Genomic DNA, 17,692 nt, shown 5'->3' with positions numbered 1-17,692 from the left:
CTCTTGTCCTTGTTTCAAGACCTGTGGGGAAAAAAACCCAAACAAACCAACCTGCCCTAGAATGCTTAAGTTGCTGTGTCATGTTAAATTCAATTACTGAGACAGAACAGAGAGCTGGGATTTAGTGAAGCCTAAAGAAACATCATAAATTCTGGAGATTGTAGCTTTTCCCAATTTTTGCAATTGAGCTGATGGCAGATGCAGTCAGTGTCTCTTACTGCTCTTCATGCAACATCATGTGTAGGGTTTGTTTTGAAAAGCTGTGCTCTTTACCAGCCTAAAGAGAAAAGATGGAGAAGGGGCTGTAAATTCAGCAGGTAGATGTCAGGTGTTCCTCCTCAGTGTGTCTCCCTTTGAGATGTTAAAATCTTTGCAAATAAGGTCATGTGAACATTAATAAAGTTAACAAGTCACTTTTGGGTTAAATAGCTTTTTCCATCTTGAAGATGGTAATTATTCAGGAACTACAGATATGGCAGATTTCGTTCACTGGAGTGTTTTGAAATTCAGAATCTTAACAAAATAAAAAAAACTAAATGGAACTGTTTTGTCATCTTGCAGCTTCATGGACAAAAGCCAAGACCTGGATCAGCTGCTCCTGACTTCCTCTTTTTTGGGGGGAAGTTTGTTTGGGTTTTTGTTTTGTTTTGTGACATACTGTCACTCAGCTGTTCAGTGGTGTCTGCTGGAGTAAATGTCAGGCCTGCTGCAGATAAGCAATCATTTGACCTTACAAAGTACTTGTTCAGTAAAACAATTTTGAAGTAACTACCTAAAAAACTTAGCAGGCAACTTCATAAACAGTGTAATGAATATCCCTCTTGAAAATAATGAATATTCCTCTTTGAAAGGAGGAACAGGTGCTTTATAAAAGCTTCCTACGGCAGCACCACAAACCCTCTAATCACCACTGTTGTGAATATTTTTAAGTAAATGAATGAGTAAAATCCCTCATAGCACCTGGTATGTGATTACTTTCAAAAGATGAGTTTGATTTTAAATATTGCTTTGATTTTATGCTGCAAACATTCCCACTTCTTTCATTCTCATTTTATGTTAAACCATCTGTTTTAAGTTAGTAAAAAAGTTGTGATGGAAATAGCTTTCACTTTTTTCTAAAATTTTAATATGGCTTGTTTTGCTTGCCATAATGTAACAGGACAGACTGATCAGTTGCAGGGTGAGCTATGGTTTAATTCTTATTAATAGCATTTTTCTAGCAAGTGTTACTTTTAATGCTGTGTTCCTGTGTGACTATTTTTGTTTAGTATTACTTAGGTGGGTAAAGACAAAAAATCGATTGAAGTGATTATTAAAATGGCTTGCAGTGCTATATGTATGCTAGAGAAAGCAGATTGAACTAAACAGAGAATGCTATTTTACAAGAAATTTCTGAAATGCCACTTCAGGATCTTATTTGAGCATTTTTTGACACGGCTGTCAAAGCACTATTATATGTCATGCCATGGCTCAAGTATCAGTCAGTCTTTCAGTTATTGAATTCAAAAGTGAAGAATTGCATCCTGCCAGAGGAGCTGATCTGTGTCATGAAGGAGAAAAACAACAAACTCTTCTGTTGGTGTGGATGGGATGAGGCAATTGGCTGTACAAAACGTGATACTAGCTGTAGTCATCTCTGGTTTTGTGACCAAGCCTGTTAAAATCCACTGATCTCTGTAACTGATGAGATTTACTTTTTAGGCATCAGTTTAAATGTCTCTTGCTGTATTACCACAATTCTTTCAGTCTCCCATGAAGCGTTGTTGCAGAAAACTGTCTCTCATTAAGAAACCAAGGCTGTAAAGAAGGCAAACAAATGTGAGAGGAGGTCTCCTGGGAGTCACCTCCCTACTCGTCTCTGAGATCAAGTTGATGCTGCGGCTGTCAGGATCCAGGCTCAGCTGCTGAGGTATTCTCAGCATCCCATGTGAAGTGTTGTGTGCATGTGGAAGGGAGAGGAAGTTTTGGACTTTGGTAAATTTTTGCTATGATCCTGTTTGAAAGCAGCCTGCTTGCTTGGCAGTTGATAGGATGGGTGGGATCACGTGAAACAAGATGCACTTTGGTAACAATGGTAACATTTATGCTGAGGTGGAGGAGGATGTTTTGCTCATTTCAAAAATATCACAGCCCTTTTGGCTTGGCAATTCTTTTGATATTCAGATGTGTTTGGGACCCTTATATTCTCAGTGTAGGGCTGGGAACTATCTCTAATCTGGGCAGGCTCTGGGCTGTAGTGAGGCTCCAAAGTCATCTAGGGACATAATGAGACTGGCTTTTTTGGTGGGTTTTCTTTGTGCAGTGAGGAAAATCCTTTATTTCAGTAGCATCTCTAACTTACCCCTAAGCATGACTCCTGTCATGCACAATAGTAACCTTATTCTTTTTGAGAAGTGTAGCAGCACAGGAAGTGCATCCTATTCCACTCCACAACCAATTTTTCCTGTTCAGTAACAGGAAGAAACAAAGGCTCAGTATAACACAGCAGCTTAGTTTATTTGGAAATATGGTTAACTTGGAAGAGATTCAGTAGGCCTAGGGGAAGGTACAAGAGAACCATTTGCTGGTGGAATTGGTGATTTGTACAAACAGCACTTCAGCACTTTTGTTTTTCTCAGTAGACCAAGATCCTTTCCTGAACACAGTCATGTTTACCCAGAGTGTGTCAAATCCACCTTACCCATTCTTCCACACAATCTTCCTTTCCCAAAGCCTTGCCTTCTTTCTGAAGTGATAAATAGCCAGGATTTCCAGAAGAGATATTGGGTGCTTCAATCAATGACCCTCTCTGCTGACAGTGACTGATACCTGAAAATCAACTCTGAAATGACACCGGTTACTCCATATAATCACCTAAAGATACTTGTCTGATACTCTGCTGATCTTATATTTATTATATTTATGTATGTAATGCTCACAGGATCATGGAAGTTGCAAAGCCCCTGGTGGTTCTTAGGATATTTAGTGATTTAGTCTGTTTTTTAAAAATAAGGGTCAAGATTTTTACACTTTGGAAGGAATTAAATTTAATTTAATTGCAGCCATTAGCTTTGACACCAGCCATAAGGGCTCTGCTGTGTTCTAGATAGGCAACACTAAAACAGTGTTGAACACAGTTGAGAATCTGACCTTACAGTCTAAAAAATCCAGGACTTTATTGCTAAGCAGCATCACTGACCCACTTCTGAAGGAACCACTTGTGCACTGCAGGCAAGCTGTTCAAACCCACCCAAATAAACACAGAAATTAAGCATTTGCTAATTAAAAACAAAAACTGTCATACAGAAAACCTTCCAGCTGAGCCAGGCTAGAACTTCTGAAAATGAAGTTCACTCTCATTTACACTGCTGGAGTTCAAGTCCCTTGGGGACATAGGCTGCCAGTGCTTAGCTGTAAGAATATTGCACATTCCTACTTGCTGTGTTTCTTCTTGGTTTTAATTAAAGGAGATGGCTCTGTAGCCTGGGCATGAGTGTTGCTTCCCAGGAATGTCTAACCCTGTTTCTTGATGCTGAAATTTTTTCATGGAAACCTACATTGTACTCACTGTGCTTTATTCCCAAGTGACTCATGTAGCCTGTAGGGATCACCCCAAACATCAGCACAGCCTGGGTAAAACACTGATGTGCAGAAGTCACCTCAGGCCTTAAAAACCATGTGTAAAGTCCTTCTGGACCCTTCATTAGTGGCATTCACAGCTGATCCTCGTAAGCTTTAAAGTTTGGTGCTTCACTACAGCTTTTACTTTCATTTCCATTTGCCTTTATTAATGACACTGAACCTCTTAAGATACTGACAATTCCTGATGTCTTAACTGGGTACCAGCAAGTGGCTGTAGAATTTTACAGAAGCCAGTGGGTGTTTCTTTCACTTCAGTGTGTATCCTCTCCCCTAAAAGCAGTTTTCCCCATAACTGTGTTAATGTGCACAGGTGCCATGCAGAGTCCAGCCCACACCAGGTACAGATTTTAACAGCTACAGAGCTTTATGTGGTGGTGTAGGTCTCAGCAAGGATGCAATAACATGTACATGAGAGTCAGTCTTTGTTCTCTTTCCTACATCTTTGGTCAAAGTAATTAAAGTGCTTCATGTCTTAGTGGAAACCTTTTGTGTTCTTTCCTCTTTGATCCTTAAAATTTAAGGTACTTAGTGGTGTTGGTTCTTTGTCTCAGGTAAGTCTGCAATACTGAAATTGTTCTGGAAATGCAAGTGTTTTTCATCAAATCAGTCAGTGCTAAGGATTAGGTTTTATTTGTATAAGAACAGTCTGAGTTACTTTAGATGGTGTCTATTGCCATCAACTTTAATAAGATAGTTTTCCTCTCTAAAAAAATAACTGTTTATCCTTTTGGAGTAACTGCTGTTAATTTTTTCTCCTTTCCTATACTGTGGTTCCTTGGTATATAAGCACACACTTCACTTAGCTGGCTTCACAAAATGGAAGTTCCTTTTGCAAAACGTTATTTTAGGAACTTTTTACTATCTCTTGTTATTTCTAAGCCTGAGATTGTCACACTAGATCCATGTACGTTTATTTTACTATTTACACCTATCACAGTACATTTATATGGAATACCATCACACAGACAAACCAGCTACTGACAGCTAATGTAAAGATATTAGATTCCACAAGGCTTAATCTGCATAGAGACCAGAAACACAATGGTGAAACACAGACAAGTATTTCTGTATTTCCCTTAATTTTAAACCCATTTTATATAGAATGTGATCTTCCTGCCACAAATACCTATATCTGTATTTGTATATTTGTCTTGTGGCCAATTTGTCTTGGGTGTCTTGTGTCTTCCTATGCTTTTTTATGGATAGTTTCTATTTCTTGTGGTCACAAAATATACAATTAATACTTGTTTTAAGCATGATATCAATATTAGTTAAATTTTGTCTTCTGTTCTTCTCCCAGCAATCTCTCAGTGATGTGTAATCTCCTACTGCACGTAGCTTGGAAAAATAACAAAACCCTGGGTGAATGTTTCTCTTACTTTATGGGAGGTGGAGATCTAAAACAGAAGTGACACAACCTTGGACTGCTTCATCAATTTGCAGATTACTCTAGCTGTGCTTTGCTAAAGCTTTGCCAGGGATTTATTTCCCCTGGTGCAAGCAGTATTAATTTGACTTGAGTAAATCGGATATCACGTGGGCTATAAAGATCTGTAGCTACTTGCAGCATCCTTGTCACTGATCTCATTCTTTAGGAAGAATATGAAATGAAACTCCACAGCAAAGTAGCTGAACATCACACCAGCTTGGTATTTTGTATGCAACATCTGTTACCCTACAGTTGCTTCCTCTATCAGTTGTGCTATATATAGCATTGTTACTTGTGATTTTGTTCTGAAAAGTAGCCAAAATAGGATAATTTGGCAATTTTGTAGAGGGGGGGAAAGCATACAACATATTCTTATAAAGGTATAGCCTATTAAAATTGCTGTTTTACACCATACTGGATAAAATAGAGCCCCTTTTGATTCACCTGTATCACGGGGGTGGTTTTTGATGACTCTACTGCTGATCTCTTCTGGTCCCTGGACAGCCACTATATAGATTTCTTTTGTTTTAGGCATGCGTGTAGAGTGATCCATGCAACAGTGAAGAACCTGCCATTGTCCAGTCCATAGCTTGCACTTGTGCCAGCTGCTCTCGCCTCCCTCAGCAGGATGCTGTTGGTTCCCCTCACCATCCAGTTCCACTCAATGGAAACATTGCAAAGACAAGCAGGGCAGGAAGCCCAGGGCTCTACATGATGTTGCACTGCGTGGCCCCACAACAATCTTTAATAATTGCCAACCCTGCCTTGGCAATGGTGGGCTTGCTTGGAGGAGGTTCTGCCTTCTTTTCTGCTGGGCTGCCTGCAATGTTCAAAACAGGGTGCCATTAGAACCAAGAGCTGCTCCAACTGTTTCTTCCTACTTCTGCTTTAAAGGGTGCAAACCTTTCCCACCCTCTCTCCACCCACCCTGAATTTTTCAACTGGGTTTGAACAATACATTTGGGTGGTGACTGAGCTGATATGTGGTTTGAAACTTCTCCAGAAAGTCTTATCTCTTCAGGGAATGGTGTTAAGAGAAGCTAAAAAAATCCATACATCTCAAAGGGAGGGTAAACTTGCATTTGGTTTAAGGCAGGTGTCCCTTTTCACAGCCATGGGGTCAGATAACGGGTCCTTTCACAAAGCCATTTCAGTTTAACTCCCAACAATGAAAGGAGCTGAATAACAAATGTATTGCTAGAATTTATTTTCTCATCAGCTTGGATATTGTAATTAAGAGAACAAGATAAAGGTAGGTTTCCATTTTTCAGGGTGAAAAGAATCTTTTTATCACTCACTGCATTTGAAAGCAATGACAAAGTTAACAAGGAAGATGAGTCATGCTCCCTGTGCCTAAGGGGGTATAAATAATTAGTTGTGCATCTTAAAATGTCTCTTCTCAACCTTGTACTTGAACTCCACAGTCATCCAGTCCCTCTGGCAACTCTTGAGCAAGATCTTGGTCTGTGCAAAATAGCAAAATGTTTGACACAAGCTTCCAGCTCGTGGGCCAAAGTCCCTTTCTAAGAAGGGCACTGCTCTCACTTGATTCTTTGCCTGACAGCTCATCTTGAGACAGGGCAAAATCAATCTGTGAACTTCTAGAGCTCCTGCTGTGGCTGTGACTGTTCTGCTTGAAAGCTGTGGCTAAAAGCTTCCAAGGGGTCATGCAATCCACACAAAAAGTGTGCCATTCTGTCTACAAGTGATTTGGGTTGGGGTGATTCAAAAGCCTACTTCTGATGGTAGTATGTAAGAAATTTGGATCACCAGTGGAAGTTTGCAGTCTTTTCTCTAGTTTCCACCTTGACTGCAGTAAAACAGGTGAACTTTGTTTCAAATATTCAAGCATGGATCTGAAGAGGTTTTTTTCAGTTGTTTTTGTAGAAACAGGGAAAATTATTAATAAAAATCTAACTGCTTAGAAAAGCAGCTTGTGGCACTATGTATACAAATATACTGTGCATATTTAAAATGTACAGAGCAATTTTGAAGTGGCCACAGGTGACTAAAATTCAGTTTTAAGGGGTAATTTGGTATCTGAAGTCTAAGTTGCCAGCAGTTGCTGACACCCTGTGTAGCTTCACCCAGCTTTTGCCAGAGGCTGTCCTGTGAAAATGCTCTTTTAATCAGTTCTCTTTGGAGTTTTTCCTTTTGTTCCTGTCTTTTTCTTAATGGTTAGGAACTCACTGGTAGGAGACTGTGTTGCTTTGTCTATGGGTTTTAACTTGGTGCGAAGGAACTCAGCCATCTCTCTGTCTTCTTCTTTTTCCCTGGTGGAAAAAAGGAAAATATATGTTAGAGGAATGACAGTTTTCTCTGTCTCTGTTTTTACTGTGGGACAGTAAAAGCTAGAGCAGACAGGATTAAGCCACTAGTAAACAACTCATTTTTTTTGCTATTTTTAGAAACATTTAATTTTGCTGCTTATTAAAAAGCAAAATATTTGCCTAAATGAAAGCTGCTACCGAGGCTTCTGCGATTTGCACACAGGGCTCAGTGAAAGCTCTGGGCTCAGCTCTAGCTCAGGCTGCTTGTCAGCTGCTGCCTTTGGCCAGCTCTCTTTGATCAGCTGCAGGACTCTGGCAAAAGCTTTGCTTTATTCTCTCCTCACTTACTCAGAATTTAAATGTGGTGGAGGAGATACTGTCATTTTGGATAAATGGATTGAGTCTTTACTGCTGAAAGAGGGGGGAGTAAGAGCAGAACTGACTCTTTGTAGAGTGTGGATCTCAAACAAAAGATTGGATTTGGGTGCTGGAAGTGAACTTTTGAGGAAGACCACAACTTTCTTGGCAACTTTGGGCTAAGCTACAGAGATGAAACCCTTCAGAATCTGCTTATGTCTTAGGTAGTTCTGTACTGCTGAGTGGTACTGACTGTACTGCTGAGTGCTTTTTAGTTGGTTTGGGGGTTTTTCTTGTTGTTTGGGCTGTTTTGCTATAACAAGATGGGAATAGTACTAATCTACCTGACAACATGAATAATTAAAAAAGGAGGATTTTAGATGTCTACAAACATGCCCCTTGTAGAATTCCATTTCATGTCTACTTCTTATGCCAAGAGAATTCCCTGGTAGCAGCACAAATCCTTTTCTTCTAAATGGGCAATGCCCAGACTGTTTCTGGTAGGAAAATGAGACCAAAGATCACTGTTATTCATGAGATGACTGAATCATTAATGGGATAAAGAGCCACAGAATTAGAGTAATCTAATTTTAATGTTTTTTCTATGGAATAGGGATGAGGCTTTTAACTTGGTAAGTTGTTTTGAAGGACCAATTCTCTCCCATTAATGTTGATTTAAATTTTGTCACTTAATCTATTTTATTATTAGGCTTGTGGAATGTCACTAAATAAGTTCAGTTGCTCTTGGCTCTTACCGTAATCTCTCCACCTCTGCATCATCTACAAGAAAATCTCTTTTTTGTACCAGTCGATGAATCTTCTGAATCAGTTCATCCTCTCTTTGCTTCTCCATCTTTGTTTTTTCTTTTTCTGGTCAGAAACAGAGAAAAGAGTGTATGACTTTGGGCTCTGGGGAGTGTGAGGGGGTGGTGTAGGACGTTGCAGATGTCTGAGAATCAACTGCTGATTGAAGCCAATGGTTTTCCAGACCTGAGTCACCAAAACCCCAGCAAGCCGGGTCACTGCCTCCTCTCTTCACTTGCTGCTGTTGACTCTGATCAGCTTAATGGTCTGAAGGCGCTGTGGGGTTTGCTAAGCCTGCTTTTAATACTCATTTACTCTGCAAGACATTGCTTGGGATTTTTTTAAGAGCTTTGGCAAGAAAATAGTTCAAGATGCTTTGTTAAAATCCAAAGTTCATTTGACCTCAGAGGAAAGGGGATCACACCAAGAAGAACTATTTCTCCGTGTTTCAAGACAGTTGTGGCTGTTAAAAAGAACACTTTTTTTCTACACTAACAAATCTGCAAATCCCCACAAATAGCATAAATTGTAAAACGTGGAAAAATAAATGCAAGTTTAAAAATCTGAGTAATTAATATATGTTTTTGTTAATTGGCCAGTCTGGAATGGCCAGGTTGTCTATAAACAACAATTTGTGTGGCATGAAAGATGTGCCTGTCACAAACTAAAAGTGTTTGTAAATAAATGTTAGGGATTAAAGGGCTGTCATTTCAGGCTATAAAGCAAATGTATTTAAGACAGAACTCTTCAAACCTAGCAAGTGCAGCAGAGATGAGAAAGGCAGAGGCAAACCCAAGCTCAAGAATTTCTCCAAGAAACTGAAAAATTTTGATCAGCTATAAAGACACTTTGTATTAAATCGAGATTTTTGGGGTTTGGGCAGTAGAACTGTGTTCAGAGAACTGCACAATTCAATACAATGAGAGCTGGGGGAAGAAGAGTGAGCTGCCTGCAGTCTGATGCATCTGAGCTGTGTGATGTCTGCTGATTTAAGTTATAAGACACTTTAGGTAGCTAAATTAATCAGACACTTGAAAACAATTGCTTTTAGTAGAGATTAAAAAAAAAAAAAAGAATGCTTAGAAGTTGCTAAGTTTAGAAGTTTAGAAATTTGTCTCTTATGGCTAAGGAGCAAGGACTCTCCTCCCTTCTGGAGGTAGAAGCTACTTTCTACTTCCTTTCAATCTATCCTTTTCCTAAACTGAGATGTGCTCTCCCATTATATCCTTCAGGAAACTGTGTACTAAAGTATTAATATATGTGGCAAAATACTGCATATTCTGTGTACTAAAAGACTGGTTCCATATCTACTGAAATTGGCTAAACTGTGTCTACTGAAACCAAAGAGCACTTCTCTATACAAATCTGTATTCTTATAGGAAGATTATGGTAGAGATCCTGTGAATGAATCCATTTCTGGAAAGTGTTTTTCTAGGTTAGGCACATGCTGTGTCAGCACTTAGTGCCAGCAGCTGCTTTGTCTTTGTTAAGACCAAACTCTTGTGATCCTGCCTGGAGATGCTGCTGCTGGAATTTCACCTACTGGATTCTTGAGTTTGCTGAGATTTGGGAAGCGCTAAGGAGAAGCTGCTGTGGGTCTCTCCTCGAGGCCTTGAGACTGGAAAATCATTTCTAAATGATAAAAAAAACCCCAAACAGCAGAAGCACCAAAAGAATGAAAGCTAATTAACCCTATCTGTTAGCTAAAAGTTTCAACAGGAAAGCTTGCAGATCAGAAAAGTGAGGCAAGGGGCATCATTCACAGATACTTTCTGGGATTTGTAATCATTTGTAATCCTTTCCATTTGAACAAATAATGAACCAACAGTGTTCTTATTAAAAATTTAAAATGTGACCTCTACTAAGAAGTATAAGAAAAGAAGAAGTAAGAAATATTATTAATCTATTTCTGTTAGGTACAAAATGTGGCCAAGTTCTTACACAGCTAAGAGTGGGTGGTTTCAGAGTAGACCTTTTTCCTACGTCACAAGTAACCTTCTCTCCCCTTTCTGAGGACAAAATTGTCCTTCAAAGTTACACAATAAAATGTGAGCAGGAAAAATGAGGATAACTAAAGTATAGTCAAAACTTGGACTTAAGCAGGAGCAAATTATTTCTGTGGGGTGCTGGAGGCTGTGCAGCAATGTGTGCTGTAAATGATCTGCTACAGTTGCTGAGTGATTTGCAAGATATGTCTATTTTTTTTCTTGAACAGAGTAGGGCTGTTGTGGATCATCTGAAATGGCAAAGCTGTAGTGAAGTGAAATTCCCCACTGAAGGGAGCTGGAGTTTGGAGCCAGGGACTGCAGAACTGCCCACAGCTCTGTCCCTACTTCAAACAATGAATGGCAAAACACAAACCATAGTTTTGGGCCTTACTTTTTGTAGAAACCTGTTCTCCTTGATCCTAGAAGGTAGATTTAACTACAGGTGTGATAATGGATTGTTGTAGCAAGGAAAAAAAATCAATCACATTCACAGTGATGATTATAAATCCTTCTCCTCTCCCTCTTTTATCTCTGGTATCTCAGCACTTGTTTTTTCTACCTGACAATCTCTGTGCCACTTGGTTCCCTTGAGATTGCCAAGGCAGTGCAAGAAATAAGGAATGTGCTCCTTGTTTGAGTGATATTTGCAGGGTTGCTGCCATGGGAGCAGTGAAATACAGCATGAAAAGAAATTTAGAGACACAGAGATTAGAGATGGGCAGGAAAATGGGAATTAAAAATAGGGACTAGAGGAAAGAGATATGTATGAAACACCACCTTGTGGGGAGGAGATTCTGATTGTAGGGGCATGGGTGGGTGATGCACAGGTGGGGATGGTGTCAGGAACACAGGCATTATCCTAATACTGGGTGGAGACAGCCATTACCTGGGATTGCTACCAAACTCTGCAGCTCTTGCTTAAGGTTCATAATGTCTTTGCACAGCTGGATGTCATCCATCCTGCAGAAACAGAAAAAGCATGATCAGACATGCAAACTCCACTCTGTGTTGATGGGATTGGCCAGATCTCATCTGAACACATGACCCTGGCCCTTGTCTGTCAGCCTGAAAGGGGATCCTGGCACTCTTGGCTCACCTAGCTTAACAGAAAGCAAAAGGTCTTTAATACTAAATGCCCATTGAGCCCCAGATTACTTGTCTTCCTGGCTCTAATTTGTGTGTAGGTTCATACCTGCCACCGTGGATAATTTCAGATGCCTTTTGCTTTCTTGAACATCAGAGAACATTCCAGAATGGGCACCTGTATCCATGATGGTCCTGGGCAAAGACAGGTGTGCCATATTTCACTTACTGCAGCAAGAGTTTTCACTAGGGAAAGAACAAGAATAGCAGAGAGCCTGGGAAGGAGCAGCAGAGGGTGGTGCTTTATTTGGTACAGCCAGGGCAAGGTTTATATTCTATTACCAGCTTTGTTTGTGACCTTACTAATAATTCAGCTCTAACCCCAGAGATCTGGAAACTGTCGTAATTTGGCATTTATCTACTTTTGAGGTTTTTTGCCTTGGGTGAATGTCCTCCATGGTTGATGTTGAATGCTTCAAATCCTCGATACGTGCAGAAAGTCCATTAATGTTAAGACATAGAAGACCGCTTAAAAGAAATAAAATAACATTAGTAGAAACTGCACCTTCAGTTCTCATTGAAACTGCTGCTTCTCCTGAGAGCTGCCATGCTGAATCATTCCCCTGGAAGGTAGCAGCCTTCAGCATTAGCTTCCTGGCACAGGTTTCATTTCAGTGTCTCAGCTACAGTGGCAGCCAAGGCTCAGGTGTTGGCTCCAAGGGCAGCATCTGGGGCTTCTGTTTTGAAATCACCCCCTGAAGAGCACAAAACCCAGCCTGTGTGATTAATTGTACATTCTCAGTTTGGATCTCACCAACACTCTCCTTGCCCAAGGATCTCTGAGCTCTGTTTCTCACACTCCTGTGTCTGAGGGCTGGGTTGGCTGTTGCCTGAGCACCCAAAGGTAGTTGAAGTGCCATCAGAGCAGGGGCTGTCACCGTGGTGTTTCAGGAGAGGAGGGCTGAGGGATTCATGTGTGTGTGTATGTGAGAGTGAGCCCCCAGAGGACAATGCAGCCAAATTATTGAATTAAGAGAGGAGTGGAAAAAGTAGGTGTTTCTGGCACAAACAAGACTTTAATCACAACCGAGAGCTTTTATTCTCCTTGCCGCCTCTGCAAGGAGCACAGGTCTCTGTAGGGAGCTGTCCTTCAGCTGTTTTGCTCTTGTTAGGAAAACATGTTGATCCTTCTATTATTTGCTGCTTGGGTTAACTCCATCTTGCCTGTTCTGCTACTTTTACTGTGCTATGACAGCTATTCCTGCTGTCTTTTTACACATCCTCCCAAAATACGACCGTGAAATACCTCTCCTAATAATCCTTATTGCTGACCTCTTCCTTCCTTGTGCACCCCTGTCACTTCCACTGGGATCTGCTCTTTCACTGCCCATCTGTCTTGTAAGACTTGGTTTTATTGGGAAGAGCAGCATGTTTGCCTCAGGACTAGTGCATGGTCCTTTGCTCTGCATGCTTAGGATGCTTGGAGGCAGACATGCTTTTACTGATGAATATTCTTACTTAGGCTCCCTATATGATTCAGGCTCATCACAAGCAAAGCCTGCTTTACTCCTGAGATCCATCACACTAAATGGTACTGGAATTACTTTTATCAATTAATCTTAAACGCTGTCCTCCCAGGAGAGCTGGTATTCAAAATGTGCTGGGATATGAGCAAGCCTCACAGCTCCTTATCTATTCAGTGCTCACACACTTTGGGTGTCATCTTCACACATTTGAGTAAGATGACCATGCCTAACAAGGATGACAGTTTCTTGGCAAGAAATGTTCAATATTGAACTGCTGTATTCAAATTATATCAGGCCACACTCTCAACTAGTGAAGAGAACAGTGAGTTTCTACAAAAGGGATCTCTCGATAGATGGAGAGGATTTTTTTTTCCTTATTCAGAAGATTTGGCTTCATTCTGAGAAGCTCTGAAATCCACTAATTAAAATACTTTACTATATCAGTTTGGCTCCCTGCCCTCACTAAGGAACTCCAAAAATGGCACTGCTATTCTCTGAGGATTTTCAGGAATTTAAAATATCAGCAGCAGTATATTCCAACTGAACAAGATCATTCATGTTCAGTAGTCCCTACAGTCCCTGTGCCTATTTTGTGACAAAGGTACTGGACTGTTGTACATGTTGCAACTTTTGTTGCACTTTCTCCCCATTATTTTGGCTGCTTTTTAATCTGACTGCAGAGCATGTAGCTGGTACTCCACATATATTCTTAGCATCTCTTTTTCCTGAGCCATAAACTTTGTTCCTGCCTTTTAACACACAGCAGAGAAGTTAATCCATGGCCAAAGCACTTTAGGTCTGTTTTAACAGCTCTGTGACCACACGAATTCCAAAGATCCTAAGTCAGATGACCTCTCCAGAGTCCCAGTTCTGCAGGGGGATGCATTGTGCTGTTGGACAAAAACTGAACCTGCCATCTGTACCAATCCCCTTAAGCACATGGAACATCTTTCCTCCCATCTGTGTCAAACAGCCTTTGTGTTTCATCCACTCCACAGTGCTGATTAGGAAAAAAAGTAATAAAAAAAAGGTTAACTGGCAAAAGGGAGGGCTGAAGGACATATGGGACCATGCCAAAGCTTCATCTATCTGACTTAATGAAAGCAGGATCTATGTCTGCTTGTAACTATAAAGCACATCCCACATCTGTTAGCAAATAATACTGAATGCAGGGCAATAGGTGCTGCCCTGGGCAAGAGTTGCCTTGTTGCCCTTGAAGAAAAGGGAAGAAGAAGAACTTCCAATTTCCTGGAAAGGAAATCTCTTGGAAGGCCATTCAATCTGTACTGGTACTATGATCCTTCCTTTCTTTTCCCCCTTATGCTCTGCATGTTGGATGTGAGTAGTGATAGAAGTCCCAGAAGAAGTAAATGCTGTTCCAAAAAAGGTTAAATCCCAGGGTATTTCTCATTTGGAACCTGGATGGTCAACAGGGTCTGACTGAGAGCATCTTGGTATTATTATCAGACCTCTTTAGGAAGTAAAAAGAGCTTTTGGAAATCTTAAGGAGAGCAGCAACCTGCAGAGTAGAGGAGAAAAAATTCCTTTGCGTCCCCTAACCTACAGAGGTTGTCTCTCTTCTCTGGAAGAGACCGTACATTCTTTCCAGTCCCTGTGAAAATACTTCTCAGATTGTAGAAAAAACATCAGTGAAGCAAACAGCAGTTACAAGAAGGCAGTTTTTCCTCCAGAGCTGAGCTTTAAATGTCTGCCCAGGAATCCTAAACACATGAGTTATGAGTATGATAAAAAATTTCTCTGGTTAGGAGCCCAAATCTATTCTTGGAGTAATTGCAATAGTATTGAACTAGGGATGAATTCTCAGTGTGCTTTCATGTATCCCCAACACACAGTCTGACTTCTGCTTTTCTTTCTTGATGGCATATTGCAGAACCCCCTCTGTATGCTTGGAGATATCACACAAGCACGTATTATTCTTTTCTCTCTTGGTATTTAAGCTATATCATCACAAACAGACTCTCTGTTTGCCAGAAAGAAACAACAAAAAACCAAACCTCATAATGAATAAACAGCATGAGCAGAAGATTTTCTAAACATGTCACAAAATGACAGGGAAATAAGTGGGTCGGGGAGCCTGCAGTGCTCTGGCACAGTGACTCAGCCCCATTACATGTTTCTGTGGTCCAGCTACCAGGGGAGAGTGCCCTGAGCATCGTCACTGCCACCCCATCCAGCAGCGAGGTGACAGCATGAGTCACCTCTGCTGTCACCATCTGCACTGAGGGGGAGCAGGGCAGGCAAACAGAGCACAGCCCTCCCATTCTGCTGTGCCCTGCAAGCCCCAAAGGCTATGCAAGATCATGGGAGGCAGGACTTAAAAAAGAAACATTCTGTACCAGACACAAAAGAATTGTTTTGGTTTCAGTAGAAATTATTCCTCAACAGCTGATTTTTTCTTTCTTTTTAGCCAAGGAAGAAAACCAAATTCCCCCACCTAAGACCTAGGTGCCATCTAGAGACATGCATAGGAAAAAGCAAAAAAAATTATAGTGAAAGCTCATAGAAAAATCACTAAACACCCCCCTTAATAGCCAGCCAAAAAAAGAAGATGGCCAACAAGACTGACAAATACTTCATATTTGAGTGTAAGAACTATTAGTAACAGCTACATAAGCATCAAATATCATTTTCATTGATTTCAGGATGAGCAGAGCAGTTCAGTGTGTCTAGAGGGCTTCTGCCTTTGCTGAATGACTTTCAAAGCTAGAAATAGATCTGTGCTCCCTCTAGCATGTCTGTAAGAGGAGGTCTGAGATTCCTTTGTTTTCTGTTATTGGATTAAAGTGCTTGAAGTTAAAAAAGGAATGTTGTGACCCGGTTTGCTGGTTTCCTTCCCTCTCTTCCAGGAGGGTTTGCAGGCACTCTAAATTATTTTTAGTTCTGTTTTAATACATTCCTGCCCCAGGAGTAAAATACTTGTAATTGTTGGAGTTTCTGAGGACTTTGATAGTGCCAGTCTAGGAGCTGGCCTGAGAATCAGGTGTCATGCTAAGTCACAAGCTTACATGACCATGTAACTGAAGGTCTCAATGTAGGGATAAAAAGATCATCTCCTTGGTGGTGTCTCCAGTGAGCATGCTGAAACCAACCAAAAGCAACTAGTTGTGATGAAGAAATTTGGGGGATTGAAGTAAAGAGATGTGTAGAAATAAAGAGAATTGCTGCAGAGATGGAGATGATGTCAAGCTGCAGATTCGAGGGACCTCAATGGAAGCTGCCTTTGGGTCCTGCAGGTGTTTATGGCTTTCCCAAAGCTGTGGGGAATCTGCAGTGGTGAAAAGTGTTCTTGGGACTACAAGAGCCCAATAAATTTATAGATTCTCTGAACTGTTAAGGTTGGAAAATGCCTCTAAGATTATAGAGTTCAACAGTTACCTCAGCACTGCCATGTTCACCACATCCCCAGGTACCACGTGCACGTGCCTTTTGAACACTTCCAGGGATGGTGACTCTACCACTGCCCTGGGCAGCCTATTCCAATGCCTCATCATCCTTTTAGTCAAAACAATTTTCCTTATATCCAATCTAAACCTTCCCTGTGCAATTTGAGCCCATTTCCCCTTGCCTTGTTGCTTGTTATGTGGGAGAAGAGACCGACCTCCACCTGATGCTCCTCTTCTATATTCAACTCCTTTTTATCCCTGTCAGCTTGGCTTAGTTACTTAAATCTTCTAATTATAAATCTGTGAGATCACAGGCAACATTTAATGAATACAGAACACGTTGTTTGAGTCATTATGGTGTGTGTTTATCACATTGTTATTTAGCTCAGCACCTGGTGCTGCTGGGGCTGGAGGACACAGAGCTGGCAATTAAGGTAACAGATTGCTGGCCAGCCTGCTGGGCAGGGCAGCTCACAAATCACAGGTCCTGTGATTAACTTGCACTATTAATGTAAGTGGATCTAACTTTTCTTGTTGAAAGTGCTCTCTGCTGGAGGAATAGTGCACAGAACCTACTGAAGCACAATGTGCACAGCAACATAATTCAGCTATTGTTTCAGAGAATTGAAATGGCATTTGAAATTCTCAGTCCCAGAAGGCTCATATTTAAGGTATATTTCACATAAATTCAGAGCAGTGTCTAGAGAGGCTGTCTGTTTTTCATTTTCACTGACATTGCTAAATTCTCTAGAGTCTGGCCATCTCCTCTGCCAGTTACAAAGTTTTACTATGAATCAATAGTAACAAGAGTTTTCCTGAAATTGCCCCACTGTGGAGACAAATATTTCTCCATGTGACAAAAATCAACTAAATTAATTTGTCTAAAAATGTATAGACAATAGAGAAGTCAGATTTAAATTCACAATTATGCCCTTTGCAGCAGCATACAGAAGATTCTATCCAAAAGCAGACATGGTTCATTTAAACTACTCTGGTAGTTCTGGTTTTGGATGTTAGGCACTGGAAGGAGGAAACTCTAGGTCTGGCTGTGCATTGCCTCCTGCAGAATCAATGACACACTTCCTTCTTCATTTACCTTCTTGTTTGACCTTCTCTTGTTTTTAAAACCTGAAAAGCAACTATTTGTTATAACAGCTGAAAAGAATAGCAAGGTTTCTGGTATAAAATTAAACACTGACAGTCCCTTCCA

At 40.7% G+C, this 17,692-nt stretch overlaps 1 protein-coding gene across 1 annotated transcript in view; it reads right to left on the bottom strand.

The window, feature by feature from the left end:
- Positions 1-2,477: 2,477 nt before the first annotated feature.
- BMERB1 (bMERB domain containing 1) overlaps positions 2,478-17,692 on the bottom strand; it is a 46,797-nt gene continuing 31,582 nt past the window's right edge. Inside the window, exons 3-6 of the mRNA XM_086853754.1 lie at positions 11,356-11,429; positions 8,433-8,547; positions 7,241-7,323; positions 2,478-5,870 (exon numbers count right to left, since the gene is read on the bottom strand). Coding sequence (XP_086709880.1) covers positions 5,758-5,870; positions 7,241-7,323; positions 8,433-8,547; positions 11,356-11,429 — 385 coding nt within the window. The 3' untranslated portion in view covers positions 2,478-5,757. The remainder of the gene's footprint in view (positions 5,871-7,240; positions 7,324-8,432; positions 8,548-11,355; positions 11,430-17,692) is intronic.

Source organism: Cyanistes caeruleus, chromosome 17, assembly GCF_971803275.1.
Source record: "Cyanistes caeruleus chromosome 17, bCyaCae1.hap1.1, whole genome shotgun sequence".
Classification (NCBI taxonomy): Eukaryota; Metazoa; Chordata; class Aves; order Passeriformes; family Paridae; genus Cyanistes; species Cyanistes caeruleus.
Note: the sequence above shows the minus strand (reverse complement) of the source record. Positions and strands in the feature narration are given on the sequence as shown.